General features: G+C 41.9%; 1 protein-coding gene across 4 annotated transcripts in view; it reads right to left on the bottom strand.

Moving 5' to 3' along the window:
• NAA35 (N-alpha-acetyltransferase 35, NatC auxiliary subunit) overlaps positions 1 to 17637 on the bottom strand; it is a 70206-nt gene that overhangs the window by 8860 nt on the left and 43709 nt on the right. For all 4 annotated transcript variants that reach the window (XM_073633494.1, XM_073633483.1, XM_073633505.1 and 1 more), the window contains exons 18-21: positions 16496 to 16632; positions 10815 to 10882; positions 1906 to 2046; positions 639 to 761 (exon numbers count right to left, since the gene is read on the bottom strand). In XM_073633494.1, the coding sequence (XP_073489595.1) occupies positions 639 to 761; positions 1906 to 2046; positions 10815 to 10882; positions 16496 to 16632 (469 nt within the window). The remainder of the gene's footprint in view (positions 1 to 638; positions 762 to 1905; positions 2047 to 10814; positions 10883 to 16495; positions 16633 to 17637) is intronic.

Raw genomic sequence — 17637 nt, forward strand, 5'->3', positions numbered from 1 at the left:
ACTCGCCTGACCTGAACCCCATAGAGAATCTATAGAGAATTGCCAAGAGAAAGATGAGAGACATGAGACCGAACAATGCAGAAGAGCTGAAGGCCGCTATTGAAGCATCCTGGTCTTCCATAACAGCAGTGCCACAGGCTGATAGCTTCCATGCCACGCCGCATTGAGGCAGAAATTGCTGCAAAAGGGGCCCAAACCAAGTACAAAGTACATATGCATGCTTATACTTTTCAGAGGTCTGATATTGTTCTATGTACAATCCTTTTTTATTATTGATTGCATGTAATATTCTAATTTTCTGAGATTGTGGATTTGGGGTTTTCATGAGCTGTAAGCCATAATCACCACAATTATGACAAATCATGGCTTGAACTATCTTTCTTTGCATGTAATGAGTATATCTCATATATTAGTTTCACCTTTTAAGTTGCATTAGTGAAATAAATCAACTTTTGCACGATATTCTAATTTTTCGAGTATCACCTGTATAGTTTACACCACAGCATGACAAAAGTAAAAAAAGGAAAAAAAAAAAAAAAAAAAAAAAAAAGAAGAAGTGCAAATACCCTAGGAGTAAAAGTGGCATTTTACAGATAATCTCAGACACTATGTTGCAAATAAGTAAACTAAAAATTCACCTCTTGGTCTTGATTTGGAATATTTTCTAAAATCATCCTTGCTTGTTGAAAATGTTTGCTTGCTGCCATGTACAAATCTGAAGCCTGGGGTGGGGGACTGTACTTGTTTAAATCAGACATTTCCTTGGAAGTGAAAGCAAGACAGATCAGACCACATATTTCAGCAGGGAAGTAACATTTCCTAAGGTAACAATTTATGTGCATAGCTAAGAAACCAGAGGAATAATTTAGCTGAATTTACCTTTAACAGTGATAAAATCTGAGTATAGTGCATGGAGCATTTTATTATATAATCTAATAATACACATAGAATTCTGTGCAGCAACCCCTAACATCCAGGGACAGATCAGCATTGATGTATACGACTTCAAAACGGCTAGCACTTCTTCCTTGCAGCTCTGGGGTCTTTGATTCAAATCCCACCCAGGACACTACCTACACGGAGTTTACATGTTCTCCCTGTGCTTGTGTGGGTTTCCTCCGGATACTCCAATTTCCTCCCACACTCCAAAAGACATGCTGGTAGGTGAATTGGCTAAATTGGTCCAAGTAAGTGTGGGCGTTTATGTATGCACATAAGTTAAAGACCGCAGACTAAGCGGCTTGAGGGCAGGGACTGATGTGAATGTACAATATGTAATACATAAAATGGTTTTCACTATACAGATGCCTGTACTACTACTACTACATCACAATAAACACAGCCCTTTTAGTTTGTGCTCTGTACATAGATCTATATCCAACATGACAGTGAGTCCTATCCCAACAAAAAATGTCATTTTGTTTTCATTTACTCTCAGGTGTCAGAGGTGGGGCTCGTAACTGGGACTTTCAATACACTGGATTTAGTAAAATACACAGTCACACATAAATGTATTTTATTTTACTTAGCATATAGCACCCTTCAACTGCTGTAATGAGGGCACATACCTGAAACACAGGAAACAGCCAGCAGGATAATATCGTACCATGCTTATAATGCAACAAAGCCGCCCAGCCCACAACCTTTTAAAAAAATTTTAAAAATCCCACACACTTTAATGTTATTCCAGCCACAGTTTTTACATAAGCCAGGGGTTGACCTGACAGAAAAGTGTGGTTACTTAGGGCCAATCTGATTAATCTGTTACCAATAAGAAAGCGGCATATTGTACCGCAGCAGGCCAAGGACAGAAGATAGGTCTGAGCATCCACACTTTGACACGGCAGGGTTTCAAACAAGTCCTCCATTTTTTATGAGCATATTTAAGTAAAAATAGAAACTTACTTTAAACTGTAAATAATGCACTGGTGGTGGAGTGATAACACTGTTGAATGGTGCAAATCTGTGTTCATACCGAACTTGTTCACTGTCCAGCTCAAATTTTGGTTTTCTCACTTTGCCATCCATGTCAAAGGCAATCATTGTCTAAATAGCAAATGTAAAATTTCAGACAATTAAGAAATTACATTTTAGATCAGATGCTATCCTTATTTTTGTTAGAAATGTAAACCTCTTTTTGAGTTTATCATGACTGTCAGTAATCCATTTGTATAAGTTTGCTTATTTACTGAACAGTGGTGCAGCAATTTAAATACAGCAATCATGGCTCCCCAACCATAAAGACATTTTCTGGGGGCGTTCTGTACACCAACTCCATACAGAAGGCATCCAGATTGCCATATTGCATTGTATTGTACAGAAATATACAGAGCTGTAGACTGAAAAGGAAAGGTCATTTTTAATAGCATTAACCTCCCTAGCAGTATTCCCAAGTGTGGCTCGGGGTTAATTTTCAATACCAAAAGCGGTAACCTCAAGCCACACTCAGGATTGCTTTGCAGTATCCTGGTACAGGGTACCTGCCTTGTCCCCAGGATCCTGCGACGTCCTACGCCAGATCATCCGCAGGATTCATTACTGTTCTGGGCTCCATTCCCTGCGAGCGTCGCAACGCATGGGGGGGGCGTAGCCCGACGGCAAATTCAAAAATGTACACAAGACACTGTAATCTGTAAGATTACATTACTGTATGAAATCATTTCACATCCTTTTGTCCCTAATGTATTGTCCAGTGCCCTGCCTGCACTTTTATATTATACTGTTTTTTTCTGCCTGGAAACTTGAGACTGTCCATGGAATCCAAAAAAGCATCCCTTTACGTCAAAAGCGGTTTTAAACCAGCTAGAAAACAAGGAAAGTAAATTAGAATCACTTGCAGAATTGAGCGATAGTGAATCGTGGGGAAATTTGTCACCAGACACTGAAAGTGATGACAGCAACAATTCTGCGACTGAGAAAATTTCAGTGTTTTTGATTTGATTACATTATTGAATAAATATTATATTTTTATAATTATTTACAGTTATTTATATTAAAATGTATGATTTTGTGTTTCAAACTTTATCATACCCGGGATGTCTACTAGACTCGTTTGGACAGATTTAAGTGAGTTATTCCTAAGAATTACAGGCCTACAATATAAAACGCCACATTTCTATGCAAAACAATTGTACCGCTTTGAGCATCAAAAATCTGACAGAGAGGTTAAATATGGCTTGTGTGGCAATTTTATGCGCTATATTTTGCCCAACAAAAGTGGAGTTAACCCTTTAACCCTTTTGATAAAACACCACCCCCCCTGTATACTGTGCCGCTCTTGCACAGCTGCGGACCTAGGACTGGCATAGGGGGTGGCGCAGAGAGGAGGGAGCTGAGCCGACTCACGCCCGCTCTCCTCCCCTCCTTGTTGTTGGCTCAGAAAGCAACGTCTTTGACCGCCAGTGTTCACGGCCAGCTTTGCCGGGAAAAAATGTAATGCAAAGTGAAAATCATGATGGCGATACCCACGTGCGTCTGAGTGAGTAATATTTCTAGCACCAGACCTAGTCTAAACAATAATTTTATGACCTGTAGGGGCTTAAAGCGTCGCCTATGGAAAATAGAGTACTGAAGTTTGTCTCGATTTCACGGGGCGCACGAAAATTTTAAGTTTAACATGTTGGGTATCCCATTTACTCAGTGCAACCACATCTATATTTTTGAAGAAATTGGGTACTTTTGTGTACCCTAAAATAAACTGTGTATTTTTTTTACTGAAATAATACATTTCCTAGACCTCTGCGGTAATATCGCGTGGCATAAAAAAAATTGGAACTACCACTAACTTGTTCTCTAAGGTGTCCGCTTTCAGAAAATATATAATGGTTTGGGGGTTTTATGTAATCAGGCCTAAAACGATTTTTTGTAAAAGTGTGCAAAATTTAAAAAAACTCATCTGGTAGTGAAAGGGTTGGATCTTCAGATTCAGCCAAAAATTATGCAACTGCATAACCACCCACTAAATGTGTAGAAATATATTGTAGCAACGTTTTTGTGATCATCTGTAGGCAAATCTTTAAGAGAGCAAGAAAGGAGTGTACACTATGTAAACGCGGTTACTATTCGTACCTCTAAGCACACAGCTTCTGTGCATAGCACCATCTAGTGGTTGAAAAGGATATTCACAGCCCACTTTTATTGAAAGTGATACATATGAATCCAGGATTCATTATTTTTGGATAAGTTGTACAAAGATAGAAACCATGGTGTATTGAGGTAGAATGGTAGCCATACAGAAATTCTGCAGTCTCTATAAACAGAGCTTCCTGAAGTTGTTCTTTAAGGGCCAAAGTGACAAAATCTCTTTAAAACCCATTCACCACCCCACTTATACTCATGTTCACCTCGCTTTCCTACCGTTCCTTCAGAATCTTAATGCCATACCTGGTGCTTTTGAATATGGGAAAGCATGTGAACTCTTCCCATGATGCAGTGCATGGGCCTAGTTGCCGATCACTAGGCCCGTACAGTATTATGTGAAGACAAGGTCAACAACACTATTATTGCTATATAAATACTGTATAATAATAATATTATTGTCAACGGCATAATATACTGGGTTGACCCTTGATTAACAGAGCAATGTGGGAGGGTGGGCAAGGAGAGCATAAGTGGGTCAAGGTGTGGACTCTAAAAAAAGAGACTCACTTTGCCGTGAATAGACAAAATTAGAGGGTCTCCTTAACCACTTAAGGACCAGCCTCGTTTTGGATTTTAGGTGTTTACATGTTTAAAATAGGTTTTTTTTTGCTAGAAAATTACTTAGAAAAAAAACAATATATAATGTTTGGGGGTTCTAACACCCTAGAGAATAAAATGGCGGTCAATGCAATACTTTTTTTCGCACCGTATTTGCGCAGCGGTCTTAGAAGCACACTTTTTTTTGGAAAAAATTCATTTTTTGAATTAAAAAAATAAGACAACAGTAAAGTTAGCCAAATTTTTTCTTATATTGTGAAATATAATGTTACGCCAAGTAAATTGATACCCAACATGTCACGCTTCAAAATTGCGCCCGCTCGTGGAATGGCGTCAAACTTTTACCCTTAAAAATATCCATAGGCGACGTTTAAAACATTCTACAAGTTGCATATTTTGAGTTACAGAGGAGGTCTAGGACTAGAATTATTGCTCTCGCTCGACCGGTCGTGGCGATATCTGACGTGTGGTTTGACCACCGTTTTCATATGTGGGCGCTACGCACGTATGCGTTCGCTTCTGCGCGGGAGCTCGTCGTGACGGGGCACTTAAAAAAAAATTTTTTTTTGTTTTCTTATTTATTTTACTTTATTTTATTTATTTTTTCAGTTTTTTTTTTTTTTTTAATTTGGATCACTTTTATTCCTATTACAAGGAATGTAAACATCCCTTGTAATAGAAAAAAGCATGACAGGACCTCTTAAATATGAGATCTGGGGTCAAAAAGTCCTCAGATCTCATATTTGGACTTAAATGCAAAAAAAAAAAAACAAAAACGTATGGGACGTTGCTTCTGCCCTCCTATCGTATGTAGACGGGTGGGGGCCATCTTCCCCTGACTCGTCTCCATACCACGGACGTGACAGGTCCTGATCGCCTCAGCCGCTACCGACGGAGGGCGCAGGAGAGCGGCGGAAGGGGGCGGCACCTCTCCTGCCGCCAACAGCAAATCCGCCGCAGAGACCACCATTATCGTACACAGAACCGCCGGCCCTAAAGATCGATACCTCAGTTGTGGCAGCAGCTGCTGCCGTTACCGAGATATCCACCTTCAAAGAAATGACGTATATATACAATGGCCGGTCGGTAAGTGGTTAAAGCTAGGTTCACACTGCACTGGTGTGAACAAACTAAAATAGACTTGTAGTCAAATTATAAAATCAAATATATGTAGGCTGTCCATACCAGTAAAGCCGGTCATACATGGATCGGAGTTCTGCCAGTTCAGCAAGGACCAGCCGAATTTCAATCCATGTACAGTGGATATAAAAAAAAAGTCCACACACCCCTGTTAAAACGTCAGTTTTCTGTGATGTAAAAAAAAAAAAAAAAAAAACAAATAATTTCAGAACTTTTTCCACCTTTAATGTGACCTATAAACTGTACAACTCAGTTGAACAACAAAGTGAAATCTTTTAGGTGGAGGGAGGTAAAAAAAAAAAAACAAAAAAAAAACACACACTATAATATGGTTGCAGAAGTGTGCACACACTTATACCAATACCTTTTGGTTTTATTACAGCACTCATTTTTTTTGGGTATGAGTCTATCAGCATGGCACACTTTGCAAAGAAGAATAGGCAGGGCATCTGCTGTGCACAGCCCTCTTCAGATCACCCCACAGATTTTCAGTCAGATAAAGGTCTGGGCCATTCCAAAACTTTAAACTTCTTCTGGTGAATCCATTCCTTTGTTCATTTGGATGGATGCTTTGGGTCGTTGTCATGCTGAAAGCTGAAGTTCCTCTTCATGTTCAGCTTTCTGGCAGAAGCCTGAAGGTATTTGGATCTGTTCATAATTCCCTCTATCTTGACTAAGGCCCCTGTTCCAGTTGAAGAAAAACCAGCCACAAGGCATGATGCTGCCACCACCATGCTTTACGGTGGGTATGGTGTTCTTTTGGTGATGTGCAGTGTTATTTTTGCACCAAACATATCTTTTGGAAATATGGGTAAAAGGTTCAACCTTGGTTTCATCAGACCATAAAACATTTTCCTGCATGCTTTTGGGAGACTTCAGCTGTCTTTTTGCAAAATTTAGCCAAGCTTGGATGTTTTTCTTTGTATGAAAAGGCTTCCGTCTTGCCATTCTACCCCATAGCCCAGACATATGAAGAATACAGGAGATTGTTGTCACACAGCCAGTACTTGCCAGATATTCCTGCAGCTCCTTTAATGTTGCTGTAGGCCCTTTGACAGCCTCCCTGACCAGTTTTCTTCTAGTCTTTTCATCAATTTTGGAGGGACGTCCAGTTCTTAGTAATGTCACCATTGTGCCATATTTTTTCCACTTGATGACTGTCTTCACTGTGTTCCATGGTATATTTAATGCCTTGGAAATTCTTTTGTACCCTTCTCCTGACCGATACCTTTTAACAATGAGATCCCTCTGATGCTTTGGAAGCTCACTGCAGACCATGGCTCTTGCTGTAGGATGCGACTAAGAAAATGTCAGGAAAGACCTACTAGAACAGCTGAACTTTATTTGGGGTTAATCAGAGGGACTTTAAATGATGGCAGGTGTGTACTGACTCCTATTTAACATGAGTTTGAATGTGATTGCTTAATTCTGAACACAGCTACTTCCCCAGTTATAAGAGGGTGTGCACACTTATACAACCACATTATTTTAGTTTATTTTTACTTTCCCCCTAAAAGATTTCAGTTTGTTTTTCAATTGCGTTGTACAGTTTATAGGTCACATTACACTCCTTTAACACTGAAGGCTCTTTACAGGCGTTTTAGCGCTAAAAATAGAGCCTGTAAACTGCCTCCCCAGTGTGAAAGCGTGAGTGCTTTCACACTGGGGCGGTGCGCTTGCAGGACGGAAAAAAAAAGTCCTGAAAGCAGTGTCTTTGGGGCAGTGTATACACCGCTCCTAAACCACCCCTGCCATTGAAATCAATGGGCAGCGCTTTTCTAGTGCTTTTAACCCCCTTCTTTGGGGTTAAAAACGCCCCGCCCGCACAGCGCTGCCAAAAAGAGCGGCGCTTTACAGCGAACGTGGCTCGCGCCTCAGTGTGAAAGGGCTCTAAAAAGGTGGAAAAAGTTCTGAAATGATTTATCTGTGTCTCATTTGTTTTACATCACAGAAATCTGAAATTTTAACAGGGGTGTGTAGACTCTGTACATCCACTATAGAGGCTAACTGGATGTGCACAAGTCGATCGACTTGTGTAGAACTAGCCTGTCAGGCTTTTCCCAAACAACCAGTGCCACTGACTATAGCCTGCAAAATGTCAGGGCTGGGCTCTTAGCATCCCTCTTCTCTGTGCTCAGCTGTCAGATAATTGTCAGCACACATTGATTCCTCAGTGGCTCACCTGGTTATCTGCTCATCAGTACTACCAACAGCCATCCCCTTCTGGCTATTTAAACTGCCTTGTTCATTCCTTTCCTGCCTTTGCCTGGTCAAACATATCTGGAGTTTTTCTGCTGTGTTCCTGTGAAAGATTTTGCCCGGCTGACGTCCCTTCTGGTTCCTGTTCTGTCTCAAACTATGCTGATCTCTGGTTTCCTGATTACTTGCCGGTCTGACTACACCCGCCTTGGCTTTCGATCCCTGGCTTAGGTTTTGACTAAGTTGACTGATCTGTACCATTTTTGCCATTACATTAAAAAGGTGTTATTTTTACTGCATTTCTGTCTCAGCCTAATTTATGGTTCCTGACAACACTGATCATTATCAGAATACAATAGCTTAGTGGGGGTGACCCCCCCCCCCCCCCATCTACATGGAATGTGTGTATGGGGGAACTGGTTCTTTTATTTTTTTTCAACACGCTGGTTGAATGGGGGGGAAAAAAAAGGTAAGTCATGTATGGCATTCCTAAGGCACTCTCTCAGTACTTCCTATAATAATGAGCAAATGTATGTTGATTCTGCCAATAGAACAATTGGACAGGAACTTCCTTTATTAGGAAGACACTTTCTGCAATAAAAATCACTGTAGTGTTGTCAAGATGTAGCTGCTAATGCTGGCACCATTGATATCCCTCTCAGAATAGCTATGCATAGCTCAGCCCACAGGCCTTAAGAGTAATAGCACATTGCTCTATCAGTAAGAGCTTAAGGAAATAATGTAAAATAATGTAAAACACTGCTCAATCCCCCCAGGCCCTTCAGCACTGTAACAGGGTGAAGGATTAATTTACTATTACAAAACAAGTAATTCACATTTAAGATAATAAAAGGATATCTAAATGAAAGAAAAAAAATATGATAAAAATTGTGCGGTATTGGTCCTTAGATGTGGTGCATTGTTTTATGTTTCCAGGCTGAGAATATTTTCAGCAGATACAGAAAAAGTTAAATACATTTTATTTGCCCACGCTTGGATTATGAATGCCCCAGTTGAAATAAATGCTCATACAAATATACTAGTACTTAGAAAAAAGAAAAGAAAAAAAAAAAAAAACCACATGAAGAAGTGAATAATAAACTAATAAGGCGGCTCTGACACTGACCGGCCCCCCAGCTTTACTCACCTGAGCCCTTCAAACCCTTGGCAGAGACGCGCTCTTCCTCTCTGCCTGGGGTTCTCAGCTCTTGATTGGATAGATTGACAGCAGCGGGAGACAATGGCTGCGCTGCTATCAATCAAAAGAATGACGCTGGCACCGGGGGGCAGGGCCGAGTCCGGCATCCTGTGTCTATAGATGCAAATGCTGGACTCGCAAGGTAACCCCCCGTGAGAGCGCTTCTCCCAGGGGTTTTACCGATGGGAGGAGAAGCCGCAAGCGCCGCCGGGGGACCCTAGAAGACGAGGTTTGGGGCCACACCGTGCAAAACGAACTGCACAGTGGAGGCAAGTATGAAATGTTTGTTTAAAAAAAAAAAAAAAAAAAAAAAAAGGAGGTTTAGTGTCTTTTTAACTTATAAATCCACTTTTGATCAGTGACCAATGTCCTACAAAAATGCTTGCTGATCCTGATAGAAATCCAGTGTTGTTGTAATTTCATATGCATAGAACTATAATCTCAAAAATTTTATCAGCTTCCCCAACTACAAAACATCTCCACCACCCCTATATAATGAAGATGGAGAGAAAGGTGTTTATAGTCCAAATCAGGAGAGTAGCCTAGATTGACAGCACTGCACCCCAACAGACACTACAGAAAGTGAGCAGTCACTCTAGGACAGGAAGTGTGTTACTGTCAAGATCAACAGGTGAAAAAAGAAAAAAATGCATATGCACATACAAGGACTGGTAAAGAAAATCTGTGTTTTTTTATTTTTTATGCTTTTAAGTGCCATCTTGCCCTATTAGTCTAAGGGGAAACAAAAACTAGTGGCTATGGGTGTGAGAGGAGCGGCGCCACTGAGTGCAGTATGTCAGTTAAAATTCAATATTTAATAAAAGTAAGATCAACTCACATTTTGGTGAGATATAATGTGCATGGCATAATATATGCCTGGTGGAGCACGCATGCTCCAAGCGCGAGCTCAAACACGCCTTCCATCCATCACCGCTGACGTGCTTTATGTGTGACCGTCTTCAGCCTCGGAGCCTCAGGAACCACCGGAAACTGCTGACCACCACTGCTGCCTTGCTGGACTACAGCAGCCCATGCTACTTATACCATGCACATTATATCTCACCAAAACGTGAGCTGATCTTACTTTTATTAAACATTTTTATTTTAACTGGCATACTGCACGCAGAGTGGCGCCGCTCCTCTCTCTCACCCATAGCCACAGAGTCGCTTCTGCTCTCTACAGCTGGCTGTCCACACTGATACAGACCAGAACCCCTAAACCCTGGTATGGTCTCAGCAGTGAATGAACTTTGCCTACTGGCACACCAGGACCTTGGAACGATTTCCATATCGCACTAACTGTGTTTCTAGCACTCTACCTTTTTTAATAAAAACTAGTGGCTGTATATGGTCCTTTAAGTTTTAATGAACAAGACATTTAAAATTTTCCTAGCAGTAATATATAGTTGTATACATTATGTGTGATGTACATTGCTTCTAGGCAAGTGAAAAGAACAATGAAAATCCAACTATAGGCATCTCATTTAAGACGCAACATACAGTATAGCAATTGAATCCACAAAGTTATACCAACATTCACAGTTCTATTTAAGACAGTAAGGTTAAAGTCTACATTTACCTTGTACATCCCTGCACACATATTCTGGTAGGCTTGGCTTAGCGTGATCTCTCTGCTCAGAGGCCGAACTGCAAAACAAGTACCATAAAAAAAAAAAAAAAAAACACACACACATACTACTTGTGACTCAAAATCTTGGAAAAAAACGGTTTCACAGGATAAATGTCCTATTGATTTTAGAATGCATTCTGTTATTTTATAAAAATCCACTATTATGTAAAAAAATGTTTTTTCAAAGCAAGGATGAGTACACTTGAAGAACAATTGTACATTTACACTAAACGCCTCTAACGCACCTTCCTTTAAAAAACAGCATTGACATCCCCCTACCCCACCTTACCCATATGGACCACTTGTCAGAGCCACATCCTGTGCAAGGTCTTCTCCTTGGGCAAAGATCCTTTTAGGACCGCTTAGGCTAGCATTGGGCCATTCTAGATGGTGGAGTCGCTATCCAGGACTGCCCCAAGGAGGATTTTTATCAGATAAGAACAAGGGTAAGAAATTGGGTAGAGGGTATTATTGCGGTTAGTTTGGGAGGATGAATTACAGAAGTTCAGTATAATAGTGTAGGTGCACTTTACATATTTTAACACTTTAACATATTTGTACTCTTGTACTGCAATTGCCTACTCCGATTTCACCGCACTTTGTGAGCTTCTTATTGTGTGCATTATGAGGTGCAGCAAGTCAGAGCCCGCCTCATTTCCTGGCTGGAGGACGTCCAGCATCGTCCAGCCATTTCATTCACTGGATTGCATGGTTTTAAACATGGAGGCTCAACGTCACATGTGGGCATTACCTTGGGCAGTCTTACAAGCAATGCATAAACCCTACCTAGGAATACATACTACTCCAGGCATACATCCACCCACTCACCAAGGCATTTTGATATTTAAAAAATTTCTCCCATGAGCCAGTCTACTGCTTGCATCAGGGCTGAGGAATCCTCAGAATACTGCGGCAGGGTGCTGTGAGGTTTTCAAAAAGTCACGTACAGTACCCTGCCAATCCCTTCCATCAACTGATGATCTGCCCCTATTGCATAGTGAAGCATAGGAAAGCACAGAGATACAGAGACCCAGGGATGATGTCGCTGGGTCTAAAATAAGGTATGTAATGATAAAAGAAACGTTTTATTTCAAAATTATTAGAATTTTGATAGTATGAGGAAGGACATAGATAAGGCAAAATTTACATAGATTGTGAAATGTGTGCAGTTTCTCAAAGCATTAATATAGAAGTATCTATGGTTTTGCTAAGTCTTGTGTAAATGCCACTCTAAGACCCTTTCACACTGAGGCACTTTACAGGCGCTACAGCACTAAAAATAGCGCCTGCATAGCACCTGTAATGAGCCTCTCCTGTCTCTCCAGTGTGAAAGCCTGAGTGCTTTCATACTGGAGCGATGCGCTAGCAGGACATTAAAAAAATCCTGCAAGCAGCATCTTTGGAGCGGTGAAGGAGCGGTGTATACACCGCTCCTGCCCATTGAACTAAATGGGCACCGCTGCAGAACCGCCGGCAAAGCAGCGCTATGCGGGTTGTTTTAACCCTTTTTCGGCCACTAGCGTGGGTTAAATCTGCCCCGCCATCGGCCGAAAAGCCCCCGCAAAAACGACGGTAAAGCAACACTAAAATTAGCAGCGCTTTACTGCTGACGCCCCAGTGTGAAAGGGGCCTTAGACCCCTTTCACACTGAGGCACTTTACAGGCGCTACAGTGCTAAAAATAGCACCTGCATAGCACCTGTAAAGCGCCTCTCCTGTCTCTCTAGTGTCAAAGCCTGAGGGCTTTGACACTGGAGCGGTGAACTGGCAGGACAGTAGAAAAAGTCCTGCAAGCAGCATCTTTGGAGCACTGAAGGAGCGGTGTTATAGCGGCGCTTTACCACCGACGGCCCCGACGCCCCAGTGTGAAAGGGGTCTTAGAGGAACTTACAAAAGTGGCCTAGTTTAACCTGTGCTTCTGACAAGGTCCCCCCCATCAACAGTCCGTGTTGACAGGGAAATCCCTCTTGCTAAGCCATCGTGTTCTCCCGGTGGGTGGGGGGAGGAAGGGGAAGCCATCCCTGCCAGGAGAAGACAGTGGTTATTGCTAGCAGCTATAACAGCCGCTTGGAATAATCACATAAAAAAATCCAGCGGGCTGGTTGTACCCAAGTTGATATATCAACTAGTAGGTAAGGTTGAATAAAGACAATAGTCCATCCAGTTCCATCTGTGTAGGTGTACGCGTGTCAGTGTCTATAATTTCCCATAGCTCTGTATGTTGTGCTCTTTAACCACTTCCATACCGCAGGCCGTCATATGACGTCCTCGGCTTTCAGTGGCGATATCTGAATGATGCCTGCAGTTACAGGCATCATTCAGATATCGTTTTTTTCAGCTGGCAATTCCCTACACTGTAAGAATGATCATAGTGGCTGTTCGGCCGTTTGATCGTTCTTACAGGCAGCGGGAGGGGACGACCCCCCCCTCTGGTGCTTCTCCCGTGTGATCGGCGTGCCGGAGAAGGAATCCAACGCCGGTGGAAGTTAGCCAGAGATTTCCGAGGGACAGATGGTCTGACAGTCTCTATAACTCGGAGGCCAGGGCGTGACGTTATGATGTCACGTCCGGGCCGGCAGAAGTAAACAATGCCAGGGACACGGCTAGAAAGCCTGAGAGCGTTCATTTTTTTTTGGATCTCAGACTTTCCAGCCTGGGAGCAGAGATGGGACGCATCTCTCCATAAAGAGGACCTGTCACGCACTATTCCTACTAAATGGGATGTTTACAGGGAAAAAAAAAAAAATGTAAGTGCCTCCACGTGCTCACACGCAGAAGCGAACGCATACGTAGGTCGCATCCGTATATGTAAACGATGTTCAAACCACAAATGTGAGGCATCACCACAAACGTTAGAGCGAGAGCAATAATTACAGCCCAAGACCTCCTCTAACGCTAAACATGTAACCTGTAAAAAAATTTAAAGTGTCGCCTATCGAGATTTTTAAGTTCTGAAGTTTGGCACCATTCCAAGAGTGTGTGCAATTTTAAAGCGTTAGGTATCTATTTACTTGGTGTAACATCTGTCACATTATACAAAAAAATTGGGCCAACACTACGGTTTTGTTTTTATTCAGGAAAGTTTTTTTCAAAAAAAAAAAATGGCTTTTGAAAAAGTGCTGTGCAAATACTGTGAAATAAAAAAAAAAAAGTCAGTGACCGCCATTTTATTCCCTAGGGTCTCTGCAAAAAAAAGGAGTGCTGAAATTCGCGCAGTATGGAAGTGGTTAAGATGTACATTAGGGTTGCATCAATACCACTTTTTTAAGATTGAGTACAAGTACCGTTTTTTTCAAGTACTCGCCGTTACCGTTTTTTTTAATGTCAAGTGAGTTTTCAAAAGCACAATACAGATACACAATACAGACACTAATGGCTGGCACCGATAGGTGGCACTGACTGATGGACACTGATAGGTGGCACCGATATGTGGCACTTATGGGCACTGACAGGTGGCACTTATGGGCAGTGATAGGTGGAATTGATTGGTAGGCAGTGGCACTGATAATGCCTGGCATTAAAAAAACTAAACATTATAAAGAGTAACTATACAAGAGCCCATCTTGATACATGCTGCACTCAGCCTCAGTAAGCCTAGTCAGAATGCAGCAGCCGCCATCTTGTTACCCAGCCACTTTAATTCGAGAACTGTATGGGCTGGGTGTAACAAGATGTCCGCTGCCGCCTTGTGACTGCAGGCTTACTGAGGCCGAGTGCAGGGTGTAACAAGACGAGCATCGCAGTGTACAGTCTGACGGAGAGACGGGCGTCACTTCCGTTAACAATTCTGATGGCCCGGGTCACCGATTCTGACGGGCGGCTGCGACCCACACCCCTGCCAGCTTACCTTCCGCTGCAAGGACTCTCTCCACTGTGCTAGGACTCTTGATCCGGTCCGCCTTTCCACCCACTGACTTCCGGGATGCTAAGGTATTCGCGTGAAGCATCGGGAGCATTTGCCCGAGTGCAAGTACTTGGGCAAATACTATTATCGGTGCAACCCTAATGCACATCCAAGAGTCTTAAAAATATCCATACTCCCCGCTGCCACCAATTGTGGAAGTGAGTTCCACAGCCTTATTGCCCTGACCGTGAAAAAACCCCTGCGCAGTTTAAGGTTAAACCGCTTCTCCTCCAATCTCATTGTGTGGCCCCGTGTCCTCTTACACTGCCTGAGAGTGAATAGTTTTTTCCTATGCTGGGACCACCATTGAGGTATTTGTAAAAATAGCCATCATGTCCTCTCAAGCGTCGCTTCTCCAGCGAGAATTTAGTGCTTGTAGTCATTCCTCGTAATTGAGGTTATCCAGTTCCCTTATTCATTTAGTTGCCCTTCTTTCGACTCTCTCCAGTTTCAGCACATTCCTTCTGAGGACTGGTGACCCGAACATAACAGAATACTCCAGATGTGGTCTAACCATTATCGTTTTATCTCTGGAGTGTATTCCCTTTTTTATGCATGCTAAAATTCTGTCGGCTTTGGTAGCTGCAGCTTTACATTGCATGCTATTTCTCAGTCTGTCATCTACTAGGACCCCCAGATCTTTCTTGATTCTCCCAGCAGTTCTCCCCTAATGAGTAGTTTACATTTATGCTTTTTGCCCCCAAGTGCATTACTTTACATTTATCCACAACCTTATTTGCCACATAGCTGTCCACTCCATTGTATTCAGGTCTGTCTGTAAAATTTTTATATCCTGATGTGAAGTTATTGTCCTGCTTATTTTTGTGTTGTCCGCAAAAAGTGAGATTGAGCTATTTATCCCATCCTCTATCATTTATGTATAAATTGAATAGAATTGGTCCCAAGATAGAACCGTGGGGTACCCCACTTACCACTGCTGACCAGTCTGAATACACGTTATTTATCACCACCCTTTGGACACTCCCCTGTAACCAGTTTTTTTACCCAAGAACTAACTGTAAACCCCTTTCACACTGGGGCCATGGCTGCATTCAGGGTAAAGTGCCGCTCGTTTTAGCTGCGCTTTACTGCTGTTTAAGCGGCACTTTTCACCCTATAAAAGGGGGTTAAAAACTCCCGTTTTGCGGCGCTATGAAAGTGCTGCCCATTCATTCCAATGGGCAGGGGCATTTTGGGAGCGCTGTAGGCATCCCGCAAGTGAAAAGGCACACTGAAATGAATGAGAGGCGGTTTTCAGGTGCTTAGCAGAGGCTATTTCTAGCACTAATGCACCTGAAAACTGCCCCAGTGTGAAAGGGGTCTTATGGTCCATGCCTGCAGACCTCAGCTTGTAAATTAAGCATTTATGGAGAGTGGTATCAAATGCTTTTGCAAAATCCAGATAGGGGAAGGCCTGTGGATTTAGTCTATCTAGAGGGCAGCTCACTTCCTTGTAGAATGTTAGCAGATTGGTCTGGCAGGAACGACCTTTCATAAACACATGCTGATTACTACTAACGATACTTTTTTTCTTCAGTAAGGTTTTTGGATATAGTTGAAAAGACTAGTAGTTGTTGAAAAGAAATATATTTCAGGATTCAAGATAGACAGTTACACGTTTACAAAAATATAAACAGAGTGTGAATGAGAAATGTTGCCATGCTCACAAGCGAGCAAGTGTATTCACTGTGCTTGAAATGTGTAAGTTTAAAAAAAAAAATAATTACCTTTCTTTTTCTTTTTTGTCTTTTTGCTGCTCCGCCCTTTCTGTTGCTCCTCCATTATGCGTTCTTCTGCTATTTGTGAGCTATCTGCCCTACTCAGTGTAGACATCAGCCATGCATATAGAAATTCAGAAAGATACCTGTATAAATTTACCAAACATGTGAGCTGCTTAAACAGGGGGTATTTGCAAAACACGTCCAATCAGAATATATATGGATTCAAAACATATGTTAGGGCAAAAAAAAAAAATATTGCATTACACGCATTTCAATATGTACACACTACAAGTACACAAAAAAACTGCTGATGTGCCAGAAATAAGTGGTTCTCTACTTTCCTCTTTGACATGACAACAGTGCATCAGAATTCAAAAACATGTGGTGTCAGCCCTGCCCACTTCATTTCTGATGCAGTACAAAGAACAAATACCTCTTATTCAACCAACACCCCCCCCCCCCCTTTTCAAACTCCTCATTTCCCTAACTGCTCCTTGCAGCACAGGACGTTATCAGCTCATAAGATTTTGGGGAAAATCACTAGGTATATTTTGCACTTTTCTCAACAGAAACATCAAAAATTTTTTAGTTGTATAAAATCTTGAAGTCTACTGAGGAAAAAAAGGAAGTTTTAAACCTTTAAAATATACTGCCGCCTACAGGAAGATTGGACACTGGGAAAAAAAAAAAAAAAAAGCTGTGGGTCAGTCCAGGATACCCATCTTAGTTCCACGATATCTCAGTTTGGTAGCAAAGCAGTACCAAGAGCATGATCATAAAACAGAGGGGTCGGACCTCTGTCCCTCAATGAACTCCAAGAAAGAGGGAATTTGACTTGCCTTTAAATTCCATATCTTGTATGGAATTTATGGTATGGATACAGGCAAAGTAATAATAGAAGCTGGGTTAGGCTTCTTACACACGGTAATGATGTTTGAGCACCTGCTTTTTTGGATATAATTTCAAGTGTTTGTTTTGCGAGTATTCGTGCATATTTGCACACACAAAACATTCCTAGAGAAAATATTTATGCTCATATGAGTATTTACACCTACTGGTGCAAAATACTGACCACGCGCGCAGTTTGAGGTTTTTTTACTCAAGAACACGCAGCGTTTGTTTATGCACCTGTGTGTACAGGTACATTG

Source organism: Aquarana catesbeiana, linkage group LG01 (assembly GCF_042186555.1).
Source record: "Aquarana catesbeiana isolate 2022-GZ linkage group LG01, ASM4218655v1, whole genome shotgun sequence".
NCBI lineage: Eukaryota > Metazoa > Chordata > Amphibia > Anura > Ranidae > Aquarana > Aquarana catesbeiana.